Source organism: Chelmon rostratus, chromosome 4 (assembly GCF_017976325.1).
Source record: "Chelmon rostratus isolate fCheRos1 chromosome 4, fCheRos1.pri, whole genome shotgun sequence".
Classification (NCBI taxonomy): Eukaryota; Metazoa; Chordata; class Actinopteri; order Chaetodontiformes; family Chaetodontidae; genus Chelmon; species Chelmon rostratus.
This window is the reverse complement of record NC_055661.1, coordinates 25,987,799-26,010,649: the sequence shown is the minus strand read 5'-3', so window position 1 is coordinate 26,010,649 and position 22,851 is coordinate 25,987,799. Positions and strand designations below refer to the sequence as shown.

General features: G+C 45.5%; 1 protein-coding gene across 1 annotated transcript in view; it reads right to left on the bottom strand.

The window, feature by feature from the left end:
* The window catches only part of wwc3 (WWC family member 3), a 34,039-nt gene that overhangs the window by 5,737 nt on the left and 5,451 nt on the right, over nucleotides 1–22,851 (bottom strand). The window contains exons 2-16 of the mRNA XM_041936131.1: nucleotides 15,117–15,226; nucleotides 14,814–15,014; nucleotides 14,353–14,429; nucleotides 12,188–12,267; nucleotides 9,257–9,386; nucleotides 8,155–8,304; nucleotides 7,642–7,715; nucleotides 5,343–5,591; nucleotides 4,480–4,569; nucleotides 3,829–4,400; nucleotides 3,629–3,749; nucleotides 3,207–3,287; nucleotides 2,456–2,542; nucleotides 919–1,114; nucleotides 556–726 (exon numbers count right to left, since the gene is read on the bottom strand). Of these exons, the coding sequence (XP_041792065.1) occupies nucleotides 556–726; nucleotides 919–1,114; nucleotides 2,456–2,542; nucleotides 3,207–3,287; nucleotides 3,629–3,749; nucleotides 3,829–4,400; nucleotides 4,480–4,569; nucleotides 5,343–5,591; nucleotides 7,642–7,715; nucleotides 8,155–8,304; nucleotides 9,257–9,386; nucleotides 12,188–12,267; nucleotides 14,353–14,429; nucleotides 14,814–15,014; nucleotides 15,117–15,226 (2,389 nt within the window). The remainder of the gene's footprint in view (nucleotides 1–555; nucleotides 727–918; nucleotides 1,115–2,455; nucleotides 2,543–3,206; nucleotides 3,288–3,628; nucleotides 3,750–3,828; nucleotides 4,401–4,479; nucleotides 4,570–5,342; nucleotides 5,592–7,641; nucleotides 7,716–8,154; nucleotides 8,305–9,256; nucleotides 9,387–12,187; nucleotides 12,268–14,352; nucleotides 14,430–14,813; nucleotides 15,015–15,116; nucleotides 15,227–22,851) is intronic.

Sequence of the window (22,851 nt, the reverse complement as noted above, 5' to 3'; positions counted from 1 at the left end):
GTGGCAGCTGCAAATAATCTTAAGAATTTATTATAGTTACGAAGTGAAATGCACCATGATATAGATGAATTAGCCTCAGTGCTCTCACAAACATCAAGCGAATGCACGGCTGCGTCACACAGTAAGCTAGTTGAGCTAGTTGAACTGGTTTTATGTTAGTAAACACTGCAGGCACGGATCGTCTACTTAAATCGGATCTCTGTTGGATGTGGTGTTGCCACATAAATTCATATTAGGCTGTGTGAACCGACCAGAACTTTTGACTCAAGAACATCAACCGCAAGTTAAAGGTCAAAACCGGAAACAGAACAAATGAAAAAATGAACGGGCTGCAGGAGGCGAATAACTGTTGTTCAGGCATTAGCTTGTGATACGAGGAGACGTCTTCATTTTAAGGGGCCACAAGCAAAAGACTGGTGACAAAACGTTTCCACTCTCTGCAAAGCTCGTCTCCATCTCCCCGAGGTCGGTGCCTGAGATCGCCTGCACTACACCGTCGTGCTGTCACTCTGCACTTCTGTTAGCTACAGAATAAATACACGTATGTGTGTTTACCGTGGCTCTGGGCCTTTGCTCATCTTCCTGGCTGTCGTGGTGTCTTCGGTGGGCGAGGCTTTTATGTTCAGGCCTTGGCAACTCCGTCCCGCTCAAAATCTGCACTCGCAGCCAGTGGTAGACCATCTCAGCACTTCCCTCACAATCTGCCAGGCTCACCTGGGCTGTACCCTGCAGGGTGCACACAAAATGTCATCATGTTCATTTTGATATCAGCAAATCAGCACTTTGTCTGATGTAATATGAATTATTTTAAAAGAAGAGAATCAGTGCTCCTTTGTCATTTTATTATTCTACATGAATGGGATGCTGCGTCAGGGCCTGCTACGGTCTCCATGGACCTGCTCAGCCTTTCAGACCCACCAGTAGTTCCTCCTGAGCCTGAGGTCCCAGCGAGCAGACGGACAGCTGCAGAGCACACACCGCCAGGGCGTTTGCAGGGACAGGAATGCAGAAGCCTTCGTTGAAACTCATCTGGGACTGCGGCTCCAACGCCGTACAACAGTAAAACGCACAGGCCCTGCCGGCGTCCAGTGGAATCAAGTGCACCTTCACATACCTGGACATGAACGCAACAATATTCACAACATGAAATTTCTACTTATTGATAACCGCAATAACGTAGACGGGATGTGTTACTGGTCCTCAGTCAGAGTGCAGATGCAGAAGAGACTCCTGATAACCATCAGTTCAAAGAACTTCACATCGAGCACCACTGACACCACCTACTCTGAAAACACGCCACTGTTTTAAATGTCATGACTTTTAGCTCCTGCTTCCTCATACGAGTACAGAGTTAGTAAGGACACTTTGTGCTTCTACGCATTTCTTTTCAGTAAATGTTATAACAGCGTTTAAATCGCTTCATCGTGAGGTGTATAAATTATTTAGTCTACCCGTACAAGTATACCAGGCAGCAACTGTTGGTTACTGTTTGTAAGCACACACCCCTTGACCACAATTGCCAAAACACACACAGCCCCACAAGGCAGCGACTCACTGTCTTCAGTCTAGCTGTCGAATAGACATGATAATAGGGAATAATTACTCATGACAATACCATAATTGCAATTCCTAGTAATCTGTTGAGTTACAGACAGAAGGCAACACGCCAAACAGCAAAACGAGCTAATTGTTTATGTGTCCAGGTAAGATCATGTAATGGCCCTTCAGACCACAGATTACAGCATCAGCCTGGTCGCTACCAGCAAAATAGGCAGAAAACAAGAAAATCCCGGCAGATGGCCGAGCCTCTGCAGAAAAATACACTGACACACACTTCAGTGGGTCATATGTGATGACTGAGAGGGATTACTTTCCTATGAGTCTGTACAGTTAGTTTTTAGGAAAATCATGCTTTTTTTCAGTAGTGTTTTTTCATTGTGTGGTATAAACGTGTGACGCTGTAAAACAGAGATGCAACAACGTCTCACTTTTTCACTTTCTTGCAGTTAGATGCAGTTTAGTTAGACGAGAAGATTGAGACCACTCTCATGTCTGGTAAATACATAGTTGGTGCTGGCAGCCAGTTATCATAGCTTAGCGTAGTGACTGGAAACAGGAGGAAACAGCTAGCCTGGCTCTGTGCGAAGGAAACGAAATCCACCTACCAGCACGTCTGCTGCTCTGAAAACTGCCCAAATGATGACACACATTTGCCAAAATTGTCACAACTCGCCAATGATGCCCCGTCAAATAAAAAGTGGCTCAGCTGGGTGGAAAACAGCAAACTCTGACTGGTTGGTTTCCCCTTGTTTCCAGTCTTTATGCTAAGCTAAGCTAACCATCTCCTCACTTCATACTCGCAGTGCAGACACAAACAACTTTCTCATCTAACTACACAAGAAGGCAAATACACATATTTCCCAAAATGTTGAACTGTTGCTTTAATTGTACTCACACTTTATAGCCGTCTCTCACAGTGGACCTGTTCAAATTCTTGAGCTGCAGCAGATGTAGCCGGACAGCCTGAGAACTGGACTCCCACCTGCAAAGAGGAAAGCACACCTAGGATTACCACCTACTGGTTGTTTGCCTCCAGCAACCAGTCACGTTGCAGTTTACACCCATGTCTGTCCAGACTCATGTAATATCTGTAGTGAAGGAATTAAATCAAATGTGTTACGTTTATTGGCTAAATGGAAGTCCCCACTATACTGACATATGAATAATGTCCAGTGAGAAACATGCTGTCTTCACTTAGAGGCTGCACAGAGGACTGACAGAGAGCTTCATCACATGATGCAACAAAGTGGTGTTAAATAATGACCAGAAGTGTTTTTGCTGAACATTATGATGTCACAGTGAAGCTGACCTTTGACCTTTTGGATATGAACCGCATTTTTTATCCTGTCAAACGTTTGTATGAACTTTTGTCATAACTAGCAGATGAATTCTTCAGTCCTGGTCAAAAATGTGTTTTGTGTGGTCACAGTGACCTTTGATCACCTAAATCTACTCGGTTTATCGCGGAGTCAAAGTGAATGAAATTCCCTCAAGGCGCTCCTGAGACATCGCGATCATGAGAACATAATGCCTCTGACCACAGCGGTCGCCGGCTCGCAGGCTTAACAAACAGAACATGGAGTCAGACACCGACAGGGAACAGCCAATGCCACCCACGTGCAGTGTACACCCAACAGTTTACTCACAGCAGGCCCAGCTGGATCTGGGTGGGCTCGCTCACAGAGGTCAGCTCTTTCATGTAGGACATCTCATCGGACTCCTCTGCCCTGTTTGTGGAACGACAGAACAAGAAATAAACAAGTTGGTTTCCTCTTTCACTGGACACAAACGTCACCTGAAGACAGTCGGGGGTGAAGATGACATACTGGACTATCATCACCTAATTTTAAGATGATTCAAATGAATTTTTAACATTTAAAAATGTGACTTCTTTGCTTGCTTTTCTGAGACGCTGTTGTCGACACTTGAACAAGAAGACACAGATACCACCAGTGTCAAAACTAGACTGTGTGGCAGTTTTCTCCTCTGTCACCAGGAGGCGCAGTTGCTCCAGAGAGCTGTGTGCTTTTATTGTGTTTTAGCATTGTAAGGGTGGACCTCCTCTCACCTTCTGCCCCAGGCCTCGAACACGCCGCTGTCTGTGGCCAGAGCATCCTCAGACACGCCTGCAGAGACTCTCCTGGCCCTCCTGCCGCTTCTGTTGCCGCTGTTTCCCCTCAGAGTGACTCCTAGAGAGGAAAACACACCCAGTTAATGATCGGGTGCTCTTCATTCTTTGGGATGAGGCTCAGGATCAAGTTCACTTGCCTGTGGAGGTAAAGGCCCCCTGAGCCCCGCTGTCCCTGTGACTCTTGTTGTCCAGTTGATGCACGGCCGCGGGGCCGACCGCGTCCTCACCGCCCAGCACGGCGCTGTGTGACAGAGGTTGCGTCTGCGCCCGCAGCCCCTCCAACAGGCCGCGGCCCGCCTGCTCCATGTATTCCTCCGTCATCTGGGTGAGAGGGCAGTCCTGAGAGGCGGAGTGGTAGGGCGTGTCCATGGGAGAGCTGGGGGGCGACAGGGAGGAGAGCGAGGAGCGGGAGGAGAGGGAGGCCAGGGACTGCGGGGTGTCGTGGGAGCGTTTGGTTTTACTCTGGTTCAGGGGGTCGGGAGTGAACATGGAGCATTCTCTGGACACGGTCTCCGGCGGCAGCAGGAAGCGTAGGTGGGGGTCGAGCGGCTCCCCGGCCCCGTCGTGACGCTCGTACTGGGGGACACCGTAGATGTCACTGAAACTGATGGAGCTGAGGGAGCCCCGGCTGGACGCCAGGGAGCCCCGACTGGAGGCTAGAGAGCCGCGGCTGCTGCTGGACGACACCGTCAGAGAACTGGCCGACAGGCTGGAGAAGCAGAAGACAAGAGGCACGTAAGAAAAGACACCGAAGGACTGAAAGCTCGAAGAAGGAGTGTGTGGCGCACCTCTTCAGCTGGGAGTGAAGGTAGGTGGTGATGCGCGTTGCCTCCTCCAGCTGCCTCAGCAGAACGTTCCTCTTCTCCTGCTGCAGGATCCTGAGGGACGCAATAGAAGTTCAGTTCACCTACAGTCCTACAACTCACCTGGACTCACAACTTCATCACTCTACGGTGTGAATACAGCGTGGTGAAGACATGTGGCACATGGGCATGCAGTGATTAATTCATATGATGTAAAAAGAAAAACCAAGTGGCTTCTACCTTCAAGCTACACACATCAAAACCAGAATGAAGCCGTATTTTTTGTGGTGGCAGAGGGCTTCTCTGAGTCTGGGCTCAGGAAGACCATGTCAGCAGCAAACATGGTCGCATATGAAACTGTGACAATAAAAATGTCCCCACTTAAAAAAAGATTTATGGTTTATGGACTTATTGTCAGCTGGAGGCGATTTGTCACATCTTTAGTCTTGAAAGTACTGAGACTGAAATGCCCAGACTGATAATATGGATTTGATCTACAAAACACATCTCCTGAGTGGATAAAATGTCGGCTGAAACGCTTATTTTTAAGTGTATCTCACAAACTGCTTTTATATTTTTATTTGTGACAAAAAAAATAACCTTTGGTCTCGTCATATGGAATCACGGTCGTCTGTCGCTGCACTAACCTGCAGTTTCCTCTAAGCCTTAATGCCTTCATCACATCTGTTATGGTGCTGATTGCATTACTGCATTTTATTTCTAAAACTGATTTAAATTGTAAATAACTAAAACGGTTTAAAAAAATGTGTTTAGGAGAGTTCAGATGTCATTTAGAAGCTCGAACAAAAATCCTACAAACTGAGCGCTGAGACTGTCATCCTTCTCACCTCTGATTGGCTCCCTGGCTCTGGGAGCTGTGGGCCCTCTGCACCTCCTCCTCCAGCCTGGAGCGCTCCTCCTCCAGCTGCAGCAGCGTCTCTGGCGGGTGCTGCTGCTTGCTGACCAGGATGATCTCCTGCAGGAGGGCCTCCTTCTCACGCAGGAGCTGCATGAAGTCCCGGTCGCGGTCCGCCTCGGCCCGCCCCGACCAGCTCTCACTGTCCAGCTGTGCTAGCTGGTGCTGTATGCTCTGCACCCTGGGAGAAAACAACGTAGTACAAAAACACACATGTTGAATTTTGTCCTTACACCTGGCACTGAGTCAGCCGTGCATGCAGCTAACATGTTTATAGTAACTGCATGGGTGAAAATATTTGTTTACATTAAGTTTGTTGGAACCAAATGTGCCTGGTTCTCTCAGCGAAGTACAAATGGCATCACTTATGACCCACTAGAAGTGTTTATTTATCTGCAGAGATGATTCCCGCCACCTGTATTTTCTTCTTTCCTTCTTATTTTGTCGTGTTTGTGACAATTCTGGGCTGCAGCCTTTGAGCAGTGGGTGTGCAGCCCCCAGCCAACAAGAGCACACAGGTGAGGCCTGGTAGCGACCAGGTGCCAGACTCACATTAAATGTCCAGTGTGGAGGATTTAGTGGCATCTAGCAGTGAGGTTGCAGATTGCAACCGACTGAACACCCCTCGCCTCACCCTCCCCTGTGGTGGCCACTAGTCAGTGTCTGTTTTGTCCATTCTGGGCTACTGTAGAAACATGGCAGACTCTGAGCAGGAGGACCTGCTCCCCCTGCAGATTAAGAGCTCATTCTGAACTAACTTCATGCTTTCAGGTGATTATGCGCGAATGAAATAATACTCGTGAATATTCAATTTCTGCCAATAGATTCAACTGACTCTTGGACACTGGACCTTTAAGCAGCAGTAACCCAAGAGGAAGCGATGAAAACACAGGGCTGAAAAAGCACAAATAAGTGAAGCAAAAGGGCCCAGAGGACAAAGCTGATTCTGAAACGAGATGGACGGATGGGGATGACGAGCAGTGCAGAATTAGCCTGTTTTCTGTTGGACAGGTAGGTGCTAGCGGTTAGCTTTGTTAGCTTGCTAAAATAACGCTGCTACAACAGTAGCTTGCAGTGTCGTCATAAGCAGTGCTTGTATGTTTTTTTTTTTCAGACAGTTACCAACAATTCATGCATGTTGCAGCTTTGCAGCTTTTAAATTAGGTTTTTAGATAAATCTGGAAATATTTTTGGGTTTATGTTGCAACACTGATATAAAAATATGATTTGTTCCTTTGACTGTGCACTTTTTAAAGAGCATTCATGAGTGTTTACTGAGTTCATGTTACCTGCAGTGTTAAGTACAGCCTCTGTGTACTCTGCACAAGTGTTTATAGCAATATGGCAGAATCAGCTCCACGTAAGACCACATACTGGAGCCAAGCAGACACTTCATGCTGCGATTATAATGACAGCATTCAGCGCAGCAATTTTCTACCTGAGCTCTTACTGCTGCATCAGCCAGTGGTCTCACAGGTGTGTATCGCTGATGCGTTTATTCAGACGGAGTTAACTCAGCTCTGATGAAATGACTGTGTTTATGTGCGCTGGATTTCAGACAGAGTGACTCAGTGACAGAGCATGCAAGTTTCCACAGGTCTCTCCTCTCTCTCTCCCTCTCCCTGATGTCATGGTTGGCACCGCTGTTGCTGGGTCACCACAGCAACATGAAACTTATAAAAGCGTGCACGGGGCCAGCGTAATAACACGGTGACTCTCGCTGCAGCTAGCATCACACTGCTGCCCCTCACGGCTGGAGCAGACGCCGTCCAATCACCGGACAGCCTCATGTCAAACCTGTGCTGAATTCATCAGCTCCCCTTTTAACAGAAATTCAGGCTTCTTTCAATGTTGATTTTGACAACGTATAATTTAGGCTGCGCTATAGGCTGAGCTGGGATATATTTAACCGAACAGTGTGTGTGTATTAAACCGCCTTGTGGAGGAGCAGGGTGTACACCGAGGCAGGCGGTGGGCAGCGCGCTCTCTGGCCGCGCACACAAAGGCAGCACACAGTCAGCAGCAGCGTGGCCGTGAAGAATGTGACCACCCAGCTCATTCCGCTGGCCAGACAGCAGCCACGGCCACCGGGCGCAAATACTATTCATAACACGCCCTCCCACCGGACAGGCCCCGAGGAACGAGAGGGGGCCGCCTGGGCCTGTGAGTCAGTGCTGCATGCCGGTGTGTCAGAGTACTGCGGCTGATAAACAACAAACAGACAGGCTTACTTTTTCTTGGCTTCCTCGTATTGCCAGTTGACTTTCACTTTGTCCACTAAATGTGAGGAATCTTGGGAACCATACTACAACAAAAGAGACATAAAAAGAATTAAAAGTCACAGCATAACAAACAGAATACCAGCCACTGGTCATTTCAGATATATACAGGGAGTATAGGGAGCTTCCTGCAGCTTATCTAGTCATCACTTGAGCAGCTGATCATTCTTTTAGGGCAGGGCTTCACCCCCCAGTTAGCTAGCTATGGGCTACAACTTGAATATTTTTTGCCTTGATTTTTTTTGTTTTAGGAAAGTTGACAGCATTAAATATATGCCAAATTGGCTATGAACGATTCCTGTTTGCAATGTCCTCCATGATTCTTCGAGAAGATCTGGAATTAAAAGAAGCATCTTTCTGGATCTTTGATGGTTTAGTCACAGCATCTAAAAATATGAGTATCGTGTCTGTGTGCTCAGATCTGACTAAGTCGTGACTCAAAGAAGGAGTCTCACTGTCTCCTACCTCTCCCATGATGTCGGTCTGACAGCCAGTGTCACAGTACTGCTGCAGATTGCACGAGTCACCCGCGGTTCCAGTGCTGTTCGCCACCTCGCTGGACGAGTCGACGATAGACAAGCTGCTTTGGAAGTTCACGGTCAGCTTCGCCAGGCTCTGTGGGACCGAACGGTGATTGATGACAAAAGAGAATATCAAAAAGACGGTATCATAAGCTTAATAATATAATCCACCTTGAGAATATCTCAGTAGGACTGTGCACATTTACGATATATATCATGTGACGATAGAAAAACACCTGCTGTTTCGTATTGCACGCTTTCTTCTGCACGGCATAGATACATGCAGGAGGTACGGCAACACAAACAAACATGGAGGAGAGTGATGCGTGACACAGAAGGACTCTGACCAGCAGAGACAAAACGAGGAGCTCGTACCTCGTCTGACACGGACCAGAAAACTGTATTTTGAAAATGAGTCTGCAGACCAGTCAATATCAAACATATCTGACTGAAGGTTTGCACAAAAGTTCGACAAATAGCAGAAAAATACTTATATTATAATTCAAACTGTAATAAGAAATCATGCGATCACTTTATATAAGCTATTTTTTAATTTACAGGAATGTGCTGTATCGTGATATGTGGTCATGTGGTTTTATATTGCACCGCCTAACTCACTCACAGTTTTCGTATGAAACAACAAAAAAAATACAAAATTAATTAAAAGAATCAGTTGTCCTGGTCCTCATTTTCATTTTAACATCTAAAGTGTGTCATTTGCCTCCAGTATGTGTTCATGAATAGGTTGAGACGCTGCCAGGAAATGCCTCCGCAAATGTGGCCCGACAATCAGGCTGAGTCACCGTCGATTATTCATTATATCCTCCATCACATTTTTTGCTTTGCTGACAAAATCAGAGACGTGGTCGGTGAATCAGACGTCTGGAAATGTGTTTTATTAGGAGACAATGCTGAGAAGCAGCGGAACAGTAGAGCATAACAGACACTAGAGGTCAGCAAAGAATATCCCAACAACAGTTCTTGGAGGGGTGAAGTTCAGACAGCAGCATGTGAAGGTAACCATTAAAAAGAGAAGACAGAGCTACCTGGATGAGGTCCTGCCTCTCCTTCTCGCCTGTGCTGATGGCCTTCTTGATGCTCCGCAGCTCGTTGAAGATGGCTTGAGCCTCGTCCAGCTTGTAGTTGGTCTGACTGCAGGACATCTTCCTGTCAATCCTGTGACACAAACACACACGCTGACAAGTCTGCTTGGCCACCGAGTGTCAAACACCAGATGTTTGAACTGCTTGATGTACACGGTACTTACAGAGTGTCACAACTACAACTGACAGGCTCAGGAAAAAAAAACATCAACGTTTAATAAAATTTGGGAAGAGAGAGCGCAGAAAACTGGACTGAGAAGCTGTATTTCAGCCAACTTTAACCAACGCTTACACCGGGGTCAGAATTCAGCTCCTTAAAACAGCAGCTCTGGGAGGCAAAACTGGCATCCTCAAAGCAAATACAGGCAGAAAGTTACAAGTTTGATGCATGAGAGAGTTGTTAAGGTGATCTCAAAGAAGGGCTCAGATATTAGTAAGTAACTCGTTTTGTAAATATGACTTCTTGTACTTAAACTGCATTAACTGTTTGGAAAAATTGATCTCTTCATGCACAGATTTCTATTGAACATTTTCAACCTGCATTGTGAAGAATTTGAAGAAATGGATTTTGGGTCGTATTCAAAATAGTATAAAAGCATCATACAACTTCTGATGCTAAATAACACCCTCAATCGTTAAGGGGAAACGACATGTGCAGAATAATTTCAGAAGAATCCAGTGGAATTGAAGAGTTTCAGATGAAGAAATACATCTCTCATTCACTTACTAGCAAAATAGTGTAAAGGCCAGCAGATATAAGTCACAAAGAAAATCATCAGACGAACATCTGAAGTGTGTGTGTGTGTGTGTGTGTGTGTGTGTGGGTGGGAGGTAAGTGTTTTTTTGGACTGTGCTCAGTAATGAAATACTGACGCCTGTGTGTGACAGGCCGGTGTAAATGCTAATCTGTGAATGTGTTTCCACATGCTCAGATATTGTTTCAGCCATTAACGTGCTGCTTTCAAAGGCCGGTCGTTTGAATGGGAAATCTCATCCACAGGACTCGAGACCTTCGGCGTTAAAAGATCCATCCTGAGACATCTGATTACTAGATTGTAGAATCATGTGATGAACTGAACCAGCCTGCTCTCCAGCTTTGAAGTGAATGGTCTTGTACTCTTGAGTGTGGGGATGAGGAGGGGGTTTGGTTGGTTTGTTGGCTGGGAGCAAGGAGGGGGAGGGGGGGTGCGGCACGGTGCCTCCTCCATCACCGGGCCTGGCACGTGGCCCCCGCTCTCACCACAGCCCGCTTCCTTCACTCTCCTTCAACAGCAGGTACTGTTCATCCACCCGACCCTGCCTCTTCCTCCCAAAACAAGCTCTGCTTTGTTCCCCCCACCCCATTGGCAGGGCCTGGGAGTTTATATGCTTAGCAAAAAAAAAAAAAAAAAAAAGTCACTACCCACCCCTCCTTGCCTGCCTGTACTGAACCCCCCACCCTGTGTACTGTAGAGAAGCAAATATGCTCACATTTTCTTAACAAGCAACAGGTTTTAGGTTGATTAAGTCCTAAAAACCACCAGCTGAGACGGTGGTCATGGATACAGAGTTCGTAAACATGGGCAGCGTCTGAAAATTTGAGAAATATGTCCAGATAAGGTTGAATACAGATGAGCAGAAAAGATTCCTGTACTGTCCAAAGGAGATAAACTCCTGAATTCTTTTCGTGCAGCAGTGACCATTAAGGGGGGGGGGCGGATCTACGTCAGGATCTGTTTGTTTGCTTTATTTGACGCGACATGGCGTGGAGAACAATTAGCTATATTGCTGACAGCAGCTGAGATTGGAAAAACAACAGCCGTAGGGTCCCTCCTGGCCTCACCCTGCTGGGCAAAAAGCGACCCAGAAGAAACAATAGGACGCACACACGCACACACACACACACACACACACACACACACACACACACACACACACACACACACACACACACACACACACACACACACACACACACACACACGTAAAAACTCAAGGGGAGGATGCGTCCATGTTTTCTGCAAGCTGTGTATTCTCCTGACTATTCTGGGAATCACTGGAGTTGTGTATTATCTAAGAGATAAGGGACTCTTTGCCAGGACTCAGGAAGTGCAGAGGAATTTGCTGCCAGATATCTCTGTGTTTTTAAAACTTGCTCTCCAGCCCACCTCCCCCTCCGACTCCCCTCCCCTCCCCTCTCCGTGGAGCAACTTCCTCTCCAGGCTGAGCCTTGGCTCCCTGCACTCCACTGGTGCATCCTCTTCCTGAGGTGGAGTCCCCTTTTCCATCAAAAACTCCCTCCATTTGCCTTTTCTCAAACGCTCTCTCTCTTTTTTTTCCCTCCGAGAGGTGGAGCTTCTAATTCTAACATGAAATTTGGAACCGCTCAGAAATGTTTCCAGCACAAAAGACTATGTGTATGTGTTTGAAGACCAACACAAACTAGAGGAAAATGGGAAACCGCCTCTAAAATACAAGCTAGAGACGAAGAGTATCTCCTCATTATTCTCTGAAAACTCTTTTTTTCCCACGGGTCAAAGGCCTTTTCCCTCCAAATCTTTGAAATCTTACCATTTCACATTTAGATGAACTGAATAAAGTTCACGAATGTCATCAAACTGTACTTGTGAGCCATGTGACACGTTATTCTACGTATGAAAACCTGCTAAACTACATGAAAGATGATTGAACATATGCGGAAAGGAAATGGAGAGAGAGCAGAGAAGGAGAGTTTGTGTGAAGGTAGAGGACGAGACCCAACACTGAGGGTGAGAGGGAATGAAAAAGGGAAAAGGCTGCTGGGTGGGGAGCAGCGGGGCCGAGTGTTGTAGGAAGGAGAAGGGCGGCCGTGGGAGGAAGGGTGGGCCTGGGACACAGAGGCAGAGGAACACTCACTCCTGCAGGGTCTCCACTCCCATTTCCTTATACTGCAGCTCCTGCTTCACCTGGGCCAGCTCCTGCTTCAGTCTGGAGAGCTGCGGACACAAGGCCGAGCACCGGGTTACCATGGCACACAATGGGCTTCTCTCACCACCACCACCAGCCAAAACCGCTTAGTCATGAGTGTTCACATACAGGAATGCATCGCTATGTTTGTACAGAGGCGCACATGCACGTTTGTGTTCATCCAACCACACACACACACACACAGTGGTTCATACACCGAGGCTGGAGAAGATGTCTGTGACTGTGGTCTGTATTGATTTAGTGTTGTTGCATATCGACTTTAAAGAGGCACTCCATCGACTTCACACATCAAGTTGAGTTTACTCGTCAAAGGAAATATTCATCAGTCTGAAGCCTGAGAAAGCAACCAATTGCTGTATGTAAGGATGGACGACATGACAGCTCCTTAAAAGTGAAGCTCTCGGTCGCCCCCCGGTGGCTGGCTGCGGTATATGTCATAAATCCCGCCCACTCCATGTTAGCGATGAGCCAGACTAAAAAATCAAAACACGTCAAATAAATTTTCCCCAAAGATAAAGATGGTTTCTGCCACTCAAGGTAGGGTTTATAACGCTGATGTACGTTTAAGAGTTCATTATTCTGATATGTTTGGTTTCAACAAGTTATTTGATGCTATAAAAAGGGGGCGTAACGTCATGATTAACAGCTAACCATAACCAGTGATTGAATCGGGTGGGACCTTGATACCGTGGCTCCATCCCCCGATCACTACCATGCAGACTCTGGCTCCAGAGACATATATTCAGGCTAATTTTTGTACAGTTAAAGGAAGTGGAGACGCGTCGGCCATCTTTATTTACAGCCAATGCAAATAGCAGCGTCATCAGAGTTGTCTCGGCTTGGCCTGTGTTAGAGACTGTGGGTGTGGAGTTTAAAAGACATATTTACCAGGCAGGGAAGGTCGGATGAATATGCAGCTGAGGTGCATTATGGGAAATGGAGGATCCAGTGTTTGGGGAGCTTGACTCATACTACAGACTAAAAGTCAAGATATCTCTGCTGCTGTATTGTTTACCTTTTTTTTAAAAAAAATGCGTATCTTGTTGAGTCAGCCAACTGTACGGTGGTGAAAAGCTGAGTCGCTGGAGTGCCTCTTTCTGTGAAGTTGGAATTGTATTGAACACTGACTTGATTATACTGTACTTTTGCATATATTTGACATATTATGATGGAGTGCACATTAATATCAGTAAAACAGGAACAAGAGTAAGAGTCTACAGCCATGCTAGCAGCTCTGTGAGGATGTACACAGCTGTGGTGTGAGATTGATGCTAACATTAGCATGCTAATATGCTCACAATGACAATGCTTTAAGTAAAATTTGCTATTGTTGCCATCTTCGATTAGCATTTTGGCAAGCTAGCATTTGCTAATTCCCATGAAATGTAAATACAGCTGGTCATAAACCAAAACAAACAGACTTTTCATTTAGTGCAATTATCATGTCAAAAATTTCAGAGAATCAAAGTTCCTGTAATTCATCCTCTGGAGACCATGAACATCATTCTGATTTCAGCCAGATCACCCAGCCCTAAAATTAATAACGTCTCCCACAGATTATACTGACATTTATGGAAATAAAAATGATGAGCAGTGATTTTTATTGGGAGCATGTCAGGCTTTAAGCCCCTCTGACAGAGCTCTGGGCTTCGGCGGCTACGTCAAATTATGGATGCTGATTTGTGGGTGTTGCCTGAAAATGACAAGTCAATAAAGAATGTATACTGAACAACTGGTCATCAGATAGTACGAGACAGCTGTAACATACAGTGTCTGTCTGTCACACATCATCACTATCTCTCTGTGATTTCTATAGTAACATTAAAATTAAGTCCTACTCATCTTTTCAGTATTGAACTTCCCGATCCAGAAACACCCTCACCCATGTGACTGATCTCAGAGAAATGTCCAACTTGGCTGTGTGAGTCAGTGACCTAGCCTCTGCCTGACCCTTTGATGATGATCTCATCCTCATCCTCTCGAGGCCCCGGGCCAGAGCCACAGTATCCTGTAGGGGCCACACCCCAGCCCCCTTTTTCTACCCAAAAGGGCCCCTCGCCGCAGCCCATTGTTCTCCTCCGATAATGACTTACCCGCTCTCGTCTACAAGCTATTTCCACTTTTATTTGGTCGGGGTCGTATTTCGCGTTTGAGGACGAGCCGGAGAGTGCTGTGAACACATAAAAACAAAAGACAGAGGGGGATCAGCAGTGAGGTGATACCGATGGTTTTAGAGTTAACTGGTAATACTGGGAGCTGAAGGGGGATCCAGTGTCGTCTCCCAGCCTTTTGCTCCCCGTGGACGCTTTGTGTGTGACAGCTGGCTGGAGTGTGGGGGTAAACTGGGTGGAGGTGGATAAAAGGAAGGGTGGGGTGAACCAGGAATGGGGATTTGGAAGATTTTCTATAGATCTGCACCCCCACCAGTTCCTGAAGGGACATCAGCAAGATAGCACAGAGCCTTTCGGTTCACACTGTTAATTTTCTTTCTTCCACGTACGCTCATGTGTATCTTCATGTTTACAAGGCACAGCTGGACGTTAGTGTGTCTTACTGCTGGTGATGGAGCGGTTGTCCTCAGAGAGCTCGTGGAAGAGCAACATTTCCTGCTGAGCCAGCTCCAGACGCTGCTGCTTGACCAGGTACATCTCCTTCTTGGCTTTGAGGGCCTCCTGGGCCACCACAAGGTACTCCTTCAGCATGCGCTCCTGCTCCTGCCGCCATTGAGTCCGCGGGTTCTCGATCTGGGTGGTCTCTGACGGCGGGACACCACAGAAGTGACCAATGAGTAAAACTAGAAGGTGACAGATCTGTGTTCATGTATTTTGTTTTTCTTTCGTTCACTCAGTCAACTCACTGTTGATGTGGTCGATGTAGTAAACTCCCACTTGCTGGTCATAAACTTCCTCCCACCCGAGAGGCAGTTCATCTCCAACGCAGTCGGCAAACGTCAGCGGTTTGGTGATCCTGCAATGATTTCAAATCTATTCAGTACAACAGTAACCCCAAGGAAGGCACATGCACACTCTACTATCATCTTAAGGAATAACAACATACACAGCATCTATTTTCCACGGCAGAAATCTCATCTCCCACGTTATGCAATTTTCCCTGTTAGCATTAACTGGCCTACAGGGTGCTCCGCTCCATTTATCATGTTTATATAGAGTGTTTTCAATGTTAATCGAGGGGAAAGAGGCAAAAAGTCAACAATCATTCTAAGGAATATTCTCTCCCGCAGCACCCTGACCCTCAACATTAAGAACTGTACCAGTCCTGGTGGGCCGGAGTCGTAGCACAGCCTCCCATGTAAGTTTTATGATACATATTATTATCACGAAGATAAACCCTGTCGCAATTTAGCAATTATCCAGAGTGATTGTTTCAAAATCTGGTCGCAAGACATAATCCAAGTACACAGCACACACAAAAACAATGAGGTTTTACAGTATGAATACATACAGGTAATGAGTGTTTATGTGTTTCTATGATTGGCTTAAATGACTTGTGTTGGTCCATCCCAAAATCTCTCTCAGTAGTTCCTCTGTTTTAACTGCTTCACTGGGTAAAAATGAAGTGATTCTCAGGTTTCCCTCAGCAGAGTAAAATGAACTACTTCCTCTGACATGGTCCAAGGATTACTTTATTAAAAAGTTTCAGTATTATTAGTATGAACATTTTTAAAAAGAATAATTCAGCATGCCAAACTTTCAACTACTGTAAACACAAAGAAGAAGCAAACAAAAGAATCAGAGCAGAATGATTCGACACAATGAAGGGGAAAGATACTACAGACTCATAAACAGATGCAGAGTTTTATCTGGATGGATACTATTCTTCACATGTGTGTGATAGTCAGATTTACAAGCGTGTGAGTTTTACAAGGTTACAAAGGTGTTGATTCCAGTGGTCCCAGGGGACGGAGCAGATCAGTCCAGGTGGTCAGCAGAGAAAATAACTTCAGTCTTAGTAAACTGGGAATGAATGTCTGCACAGTTTCCTTCTCAGTGATTGTACCAGGACACACTGACCTAAAATAGTTTTAAACATCACATCCCACTGCTCTACAAAGCCAAAATGCACAAACTTCATAAACAGTCAAAATGTAGTTAAAAACAAAAGACTGGGAAAGATGTGGAATGATCCAAAAACACCTGTTTGGATCATTCCTCAGGTAAACAGGCTGATTGGTAACAGGTGATAGCATCATGAGTGGGTATGAAAGGAGCATCCTGGAAAGGCTCAGTGGTTCACAGCGAGGATGGAGCGAGGTTCAACACTTTGTGAACACATGATTGGATAAAGGAGATTAATACATGTAATACTTTTTTGGAATCTTTGCTGTTCATAAATACATGAATGTCATTGTCCGCTCCAGGTGTTTCACTTAGTTTACATTGCGAAATGTGACATTAAATACACTTATTGACAGGTTAGCCTACACACTTTTCATTCAATTGGATAAAAATACAAGCGCACCTGTTTAGATTTCTGATGTTAAGGTGCAACTCTTCTTCAAACTTTCTGCCTTAAAGTTTGTATTTGCAGCGATTAAATGTCACCAACAAAAGACTGACAAACCGTAACACACACACACACACACACACACACACACACACACACGCGCACACACACACACGCACACACACACACAGCTAATGACATCAGGCTGACACAAAAACTAACTCCACTAATCAGCGAGATGTAAACCATTGGGTCTGATGACAGCAGCACATGCAGTAACTGTCTGATCACCATCAATCAGCACAGACAAAGGGGGGGGGGGGTCCAGTGGCAGTGACCCCTTCCACCACAGCATGCTCACAATGCAGACAGCGCATGAGGCCTGATTCTGGCGAGGTATGCACACAATGAAGGGACGGCCCGGAGAGAGTAGCTGAGGCATTCTGCACCGCATTCCTCAGGAGAGAGAGGCAGCACTCGGGACAAACTCACTTCACCAGATCTGAGCTTCAGTTTGGCTGCAGCGACGTGGTTTTCAGGTCAAAAGCCACCAGCACCGAGACACATGCTGATGATTCACATTGGGAGGAAACACAGAGCCCACTTTCTCACAACACTCAATCTAAAAAAAAAAGATAGAAGCTGCACTTGATCATTTTACCCTCAGTGCCTTCAGAGTGTTCTAATACTAATAATAAATTGCTAAAATGTGGCACATGCAGCACTATTTGCACGTACTGAGAGCAATCCTAGTTCACGATGAATTACACAGGCTACATCAATGCCTCAAAGTCAATGAACTCCCATTTTCGGGTGAATTCTACAGGCTTTGTCACAGCTGTGCATGTAGGAATCAGTCTAAATTACTGTTTACCATTTATTCATATAACTCCAGATGGAGATATTGTGATCCGTAACTGAAAGATGAGGCGACTCTCACTAAAATCTGGCAGAATTACATCTTAAATACTTAAAAAGAATTTTTTTGATGCAGTTATATAAATTCTTGATTTTACGTGACAAACATAAATTTGCTGTGTATACAGATGGTAACATCCTGAGATAAAGACGGACACTAATGTGGGACAGCAGTCAGGTAATCTGATAATCAATTAATTGATTGATTAATTTATTGGTCTTTTAAATGGAGAAACATTTCCAGAGAAAGGCAGAGGTGATGTCTTCAAAAGCCTTGTGTCCAACCAACAGTCCAAAACTCAGATACGCAAGTCACAACGATATTTCTGCTCGGAAAATGACTTAAACAATTAACTGACTATCAAAGTAGTTTACTATACTGTCGGTCTAACTGAGTCTTTTGTTGTGAGCACTTCATACCTGAAAAATATGTCCCAATAAATGTCATAAAAAGTCCTCATAACTTAATGGAGCAGACCGGTTTTTGTTGTTTAACTTAACTTGAACATCTCCTCACCCCTTAGATTCAGCTTGTGACCCCCTGAGGGGCTAGTGGGAGCAGGGGTCCGGACCTTGGCTTGGGAACCGCTGGATAAATCAATTAACTGTCTAATCGTTTCAGCAGTACGTCGTCCAACCAAGCTTGCTAGAAAAGCACAGATAAGCACATTAAAGTCCTGCATTCTCCAAAAAGAGGGCCGTCTAGACGAGCAGCCAGGTCTTAAATAAGCACACGTATTCTCCGGTGAGTAGCGTGGTGTCAGTGTGTAAAAAGGATTCTCACATGAGCCTCGTGCACGCAGCCAAACACAAGCACACTCCCCACCTGCTCCTGCTTTAAGTGTTTGTTCAAGGTAAACAAATGTCGGACACTCAGTGCTCTTGTAAATACTTAAAAAACGCTCAGACCGGTCAGAGGAGGAACCGTGACGAGAGGAACGTTAAAACAATACAGTCGCATCAAAAAACAGGCAGCAGCTCTGGTGGCTGTCAAAATGGTCGTAAAAACCAGCGGGAAGGATGGGAAGCTACGTGACGTCAGAGAGAGTTCAGTCCTGAACTGCCCTTCGACCTCCCCTGAGAGACGGAGACAGAGGGAAAAACATGTCCTCCTCTCACAGATCTGAATGTCTGAATGTTTGATTTGTTACGCAGTCTTGTGACAGCAGCCTCTGTTTTTCTGTCTTGGTCTTGGGAGACTGTGTAAGCACAGAGGACACACAGCGGCAGCACACAGCAGGAGAGGAGCAATCGGATGACAAACATGTAGGCGACGACTCAGCCAGGTAACGCAAAACTACACCAGGCTGCAGCTGGTGTGTGAGAACTGCCGACCGGACGGTTTGAAAGATGTGAAACCTGCAATCACATGTTGATGATCTTTGCCATAAATCAGCCTTTTCCCCCCAGAGTCAGACAAGCAGTGAGGGAAAAATAACCGTGTCACTGCCCCGTCAGACTGACACAGTGACCCTGGGTAAACCCCCTGTTTGCTGACACTGTGAATCTGTCAACAACATGGATTACCTAACAGAGTTTAATGCAGGTCTGGCACAGCTCTGCCCTGGTATGTAAGGCAAAACACTGATTTCTATAATAACTATATTACTGTAGGATTATCATAGAGCTCCTATAGGATTACTGTAACTCCACAGCAGGTGAGGGCAGTGACTGTTGAGGGATTTTTTTGGCATTTTAGCAGCATGGCTGTATGGACGGCTTTGTCTGACTGAAATACCTCAACAACTATTGGATGGATTGCCATGACATTCTGTACAGACATTCATGGCCCCCAGAGGATGAATCCCGCAGACTATTGGTATTGGATAGATTGCTGAGATGTTGAGTGCAGATATCCATGTTCCCCTCAGGATGAACCGTAATAACTTTAATCCCTGACACTTCATCTGCAAACCTGGTGACACGCTCTTCTTCCATCTGTACGTTTGTTCAGTGCTAATTAGCAAATGTTAGCATGCTAGCACAGTTAGGTAAAAGGGAGAACATGGGAAACATTATATATGCTTAGCATCTGCATTGTACCATTGTCACTGCTAGCATTTAGCTCAAATCACAGCCTCACAAAGGCAGTTTTTTCTTTCAACCTTAGCTGCAGTTGCATAGTTTTTAAGTCAGTCTGGAACCAATGGAAGCTTTGATGCAAAGCATGACATAAAAACATCGAAGAAGACCACAGCATCACAGTGAGAATGATCAGCTGGGATGTAAGGTGTATATAATTTGTAACAAAAACATGAGATTATCGATAAGGACCAAAGTTTTGTTCATCACATTCTCCAGGATCCTCTTTCAGTCTGACAGGAAACAGAAAATGAAACAGATATCTGAAACGGAAAAAAAAACAGACTGACAGAATGACAAGCATGTTCAGCTGTGGAGGAATGAAATGCAGCACGGCCCGCTCACGTCTCACGACTTCCCGGCAAAATATATTTAGTTGTCAAAGACATTTGCTAATTCTAGAATAATCTGTGCCATCCTGGGTTGTCCCAGAGGATATTTCCATCTGTAGCAACCCGCCTTTGCCTGGCGACGGGCTGCTGCATGGGAAAGGCATGTGAAACTGGAGTCTGGGCCACTGGACCTCGCCTGGTCTGGTCATCCCCACCAGCTCCTCAACCTTTGTTCCTCTGCTGCAACAATGTGCAAATTAAGATGTGCCAGCAGTCTCTGCATTACTAAAACATCAAATTCCTTGTTATATTTTATTGTGGAGCCAACGACGCCGGGTTTGATTTGAGTTACTATCCTTCAGCTTGACCACAAGAGCCACATGTTTTCGAACAGCTAACAAAATTCAAAGGGTCTCCTGCTGCGGCTGCCTTTCATACAGTTCACTCAGTTCATATTAAATTGGGAACCCTGTAGTTGATTACTCCACCAAATGTGTTAATTTAGACAAGTTGTCGCCACAGCTCAGCACAGTCTGCTCAGTGTAGGAGTGCACAGGGGATGAGTTTGTGACACTGACGCTTCATTTTGCTCAGGGCTGTGACGGGAAGCAACGTATCCCTGTGGTTTAGGGGTTTACCACCAATGCCTCACCAAAGCCTGGGACTAAAGGAGGGGAGTCGGTTAAGTTAGCCTACTGCTAATTGCTGGAGAGTGTTGTTCAATCACAGCCATAAAACATACTCACAGCCAATCTTATTTATATAGCAGCACACCATAACAGAGGTTATCTCAGCAGGTATTCTTTATGATTTTATTTACAGAGACCCAACAATTCCCGCCATGAGCAAGCAAGTGGCGATGGAGGCAAGGAAAACTCCCTTTTTTAATCCTCGAGCAGAACCGGGATCTGGGTGGGCTCATGAGTTATTAAAAAAAACCCAACGCGATATGGTGTCAGAGGTGGAGTTACTGTGAGCGAATGGAGCCGTAGAGACAGGACGTTTTAATCGACATGGGGGGCAGCATGGAGGAATCGAATAATGCCAACTGGCTAGTGTCAGCTGTATGGGCATCAATGTTATCACAGTAGAGACGTGTGTTCACTGCATTTAAAATCTAACGCCAACAATGTATTTGTCTGTGGATTATATATTCAACTGAACGTTATAATCGGACACACACAAAATAAATCCTCCATACGCCTTAGAACATAGATGAAGACAGTCAATGATTACACCTGATCCATGATTTTTGTGTCAGTTGTATTTCATATCACACACCGTGTGCACTTCCGTAACCTTCGCCAGCAACAACAACAACAAAAAAGCAAATAAATATTGTCGTGATTGTAGTTAATGAGCTCAACCCTGCGGTGACTGCGGTGCTGCTGTCATGCTTTATCGTCAGCCCTAATTGTCTGATGGTTCACTGCATAAATAAAACAAACACAAGTGCGATAAAACATTCAGCGTCGACCACAGCGGGACGATTAGCGAGCTGCACGCCTCAAAAAGAAATGACATCGACGAACTCATCCAACGACTGAAAGTCTTTCTTCGTCCCAGCGAGCCAGCTGCTGAGGTCCACAAATAAGAATTGAGGTTTGACCTCTGGATGACAAGCATTGCATGTGTGACCAGAAAAACAACAAATGTGATGACTCCAACGCAGCGTCGTAGACGAGCACGAGCCGATAAGAGAGAATTCTGTACGTTCCCAGTTTAACTCCAATGTGCACCACAAATACCACCTGCTTTCATTTCCGTATTGTTAGCTCTTCTCCGGAGGGGCGATAGACACCGTCTCTGAGGATTAAAAAAAAAAAAAAAAAGGCCACAAGTGTTGTTGGTCTACAAATTCCTTTCTGTGTTAAAAAAGAAATGTGAAAACAACTTTGGGAGGAATGTCATTTATGTCCTGCCTCTCCGAGGGCCTGGTGCTGCATTTCAGAGCGAGGCCTGAAGCAGCTGACAGACAGACAGACACCCGCTTCTCCCATTATGTGTTGAATCTTATAGAAATAGGCCTCCTATAAGTAGACCGACGTCTGTCTCCGTACACATTTAGACAGCGTCTGGACACAGGAGGAAGGGCTGCTCTGATTGTGAGGGGAGCCATTGGGGCTAGAGGGACTATCCCAACAGAAGTGCTGCTTCTACAATACAGTATCACTCACAGCCAGGAGGAACACTTAATTAAATCTGCTCAAATTCAGAAGTAGCTTCTTGACTCACAAGGTCAGTGTGACGGACCGCTGTAGCATCCAGACCATAACCATTTTAATATGAATGCATCTTCTCACAGACTGCTTTATGGGTTGGATTAGGGTTCAAGGTATTCAAGTCTCACAGTGAACGTAGACTTGACCACAGAACGTCATCTGAGAGAGCGAACACAACATTTCATTTTAAAGAAATAGTTTGAGATTTGGGGAAATCTTATCAAGAGTTAGATTAGAAGATAGCACTCATGTCTGTAAGGTAAATATAAGGCAAAACCCAGCAGACTATTAGCTTTGCTTAGCATAAACTACACAAGAAACAGTTAGGCTGGCTCTGTCAAGCAGGACAAACCACAGCCCTCTCATTCATTTGAATGAGGCCGGCCGGACGCAGCAGGGGTGTCGACGCAGGGGGCTCCGGCAAAAAAAAAGAAAAAAAAAGTTGAGCCTGGTTCAACTTTTGCTGCAACAGCATATTTCCTGAGTCTAAGCACTACAAACAGTTGTCTTTGTGCGACTTTAAGCACATTAATCTGTTACTCTAGCTGGATATTGTCCCACTGGTACCTCAAAC